This window comes from Oryctolagus cuniculus, chromosome 6 (assembly GCF_964237555.1).
Source record: "Oryctolagus cuniculus chromosome 6, mOryCun1.1, whole genome shotgun sequence".
NCBI lineage: Eukaryota > Metazoa > Chordata > Mammalia > Lagomorpha > Leporidae > Oryctolagus > Oryctolagus cuniculus.
The window spans coordinates 66,488,939-66,491,465 of record NC_091437.1 but is presented as its reverse complement, the minus strand read 5'-3'; the positions used below and the strand labels follow the sequence as shown (position 1 = coordinate 66,491,465).

Below are 2,527 nucleotides of genomic sequence, written 5' to 3'. Positions count from 1 at the left end.
TTCAGTTCTTCATGAAATGCAGAATTGGCAAATACTTTATCCCAGTCTACTGGGGTATTAAAATAATTTTATTCATATAAGGTGAACAAATTTCATCTATTTCACATACACAGACTTAAGAGCATATTTCCCACCCTAACCTCCCTCTTGCCCATGCTCCGACCCTCTGTCCTCCTTCCTCCCTTATTTTTTCTTTTTATATCTATAATTGCATAATTTCAATTTCAAGCTTAACTCTGCACCAAATAAAGAATTGAATGGAACAAGTAGAAAAATCACTGTTTATCAAGAGTATAGACAAGGATTGTAAGCAATAACCAAAACTCAACATTGCATTTTGTACTTTGTTTATTTGTTTATTCTGTGCTGGTTTATTTGACTGAGAATAATGGCTTCCATATGCATATATTTTGTTGTAAAAGACAAGATCTTATTAATTTATATAGCTGAGTAGTTTTGCATAGTGTATATATACCACATTTTCTTTTTTTTTTTCCTGGAAAGTGACTTTATTGCAATGCAGCACACTCCAAGCCCCTTCAGGCCCCCTCCTCCTTCGCGATCCTGTCCTTCTTAAGTGGTCCCATGAACGCCGCCTTCTCCTCCACCGTCTGGAAGCAGCCGTGGCCGAACTTGGAGGTGGTGTCGATGAACTTGAGGTCGATCTTCTCCAGGGCGCGCCGCTTGGTCTGCACCTGCAGGGACTTGTGCAGGGTCAGCACCCGCTTCTTGGTGCCTACCACGCAGCCTTTCAGCATGATGAAGTCGTTGGTCACTTCCCCATAGTGCACGAAGCCACCCAGGGGGTTGATGCTCTTGTCTGACAGGTCGTAGTCGGTGGAGGCGTTGTTCTTGATCAGCTTGCGGTCCTTGATCAGGTAGCCCTGGCCGATCTTGTAGATCTTCTTGTTGATCTCCGTTCGGTGGTGGTAGCCTTTCTGCCCAGCCCATGCCACAGAGAAGGCCACGCGCGCCGGGTGCCACGCCCCGATGCAGGCCACCTTGCGCAGCCCTCGGTGCGTCTTGTGGGGCAGCTTCTTGGTGTGCCAGCGGCTGGTGACCGCTTTGTAGCCCTTGCCCTTGGTCACGCCGATGACGTCGATCATCTCGTCCTGGCCGAACACCTGGCTCACCGGGACCTGCTGCTCCAGGCGCTCCCGGGCCCAGTCCAGCTTCTCGGCCACGGTGCCACCATTCACCTGGATCTCCATCAGGTGTGCCTTCTTCTGCCACAGGGGCAGCAGGCGCATCTGCGTGTGCGCCAGCACGCGGATGACCTGGCAGTACTTCTTCATGCTGCTGAAGTCCTTGTCCAGCTGCCGCTTGCCCGCGTCGTCCTGCCACTTCTTGCAGTACTTGGTGAAGGCCTTCTTCTTCGACTTGTGCCAGTTCTTGTAGAAGCGCCTCTTGCACTTGTCACTGATGTGCTCAGCGAACATCATCTTGAAGGTGCGGAGGCCCCGCGGGGTCTCCACGTAGCCCACGATGCCCATGACCACCATGGGTGGGGTCTCCACGATGGTCACGGCCTCCACCACTTCCTTCTTGTTCACCTCGGAGCCCGGCCGGTCCACCTCCTGCACGATGTGCGTCAGGCCGGCCTTGTAGCCCAGGAAGGCGGTGAGGTGCACAGGCTTGCTCGGGTCGTCCTTGGGGACCTTGCCGCGGTGCTGGCTGCTGCACTTCCGGGGCAGGAAGCCCAGGGACCCGTGCCTGGGCACCGAGAACTTCCTGTGCGACATCGTGCCGTCTATCCAGCCGGTAGAAGATATACCACATTTTCTTTAACCATTATTCAGTTGATGAATCTCTAGGTTGATGTCAGATCTTAGCTATTGATCTGCAATAAACATAAGGTGCAGACAAGTCTTCCTTATGCTGATTTCATTCCATTTGGGTAAATTTTTAGGAGTGGGATGGCTGTGTATGCGGTAGACCAATTTTCAGATTACTGAAAAATTACCAGACTGTGTTCCATAATGGTTGTACTCTTTTACAATTTAACCAGCAGTGGATTATAGTATTTTATCACCTATATATTTGCTAACATTTATTGTTTTACAATTTTTGAAAGATATCCACTCTAACTGGGGTGAGGTTTCACCCTCATCATCCTTTTGATTTGCATTTCCTGATGGCTAATGATCCTGAGCATTTTTTTAACTTTTACTTAATGAATATAAATTTCCAAAGTACAGCTTATAGATTACAATGGCTTACCCCCCATAACGTCCCTCCCACCCACAACCCTCCCCTTTCCCACTCCCTCTCCCTTTCCATTCACATCAAGATTCATTTTCGTTTCTCTTTATATACAGAAGATCAGTTTAGCATACATTAAGTAAAGATTTCAACTGTTTGCTCCCACACAGAAACATAAAGTGAAAAAATACTGTTTGAGTACTAGTTATAGCATTAGATCTCAATGTACAGCACACTAAGGACAAAGATCCTACACGAGGAGTAAGTGCACAGTGACTCCTGTTGTTGACTTAACAAATTGACACTCTTGTTTATGGCATCAGTA

General features: G+C 48.0%; 1 protein-coding gene across 1 annotated transcript; it reads right to left on the bottom strand.

Annotated features, from left to right (window-relative positions):
• Positions 1 to 502: 502 nt before the first annotated feature.
• On the bottom strand, positions 503 to 1,743 carry LOC138850062 (large ribosomal subunit protein uL3-like). Its single transcript, XM_070075811.1, has one exon. The coding sequence runs from the start codon at positions 1,740 to 1,742 to the stop codon at positions 540 to 542; it is 1,203 nt and encodes a 400-aa protein (XP_069931912.1). The 5' UTR covers position 1,743; the 3' UTR covers positions 503 to 539.
• Between the last annotated feature and the right edge of the window lie 784 nt (positions 1,744 to 2,527).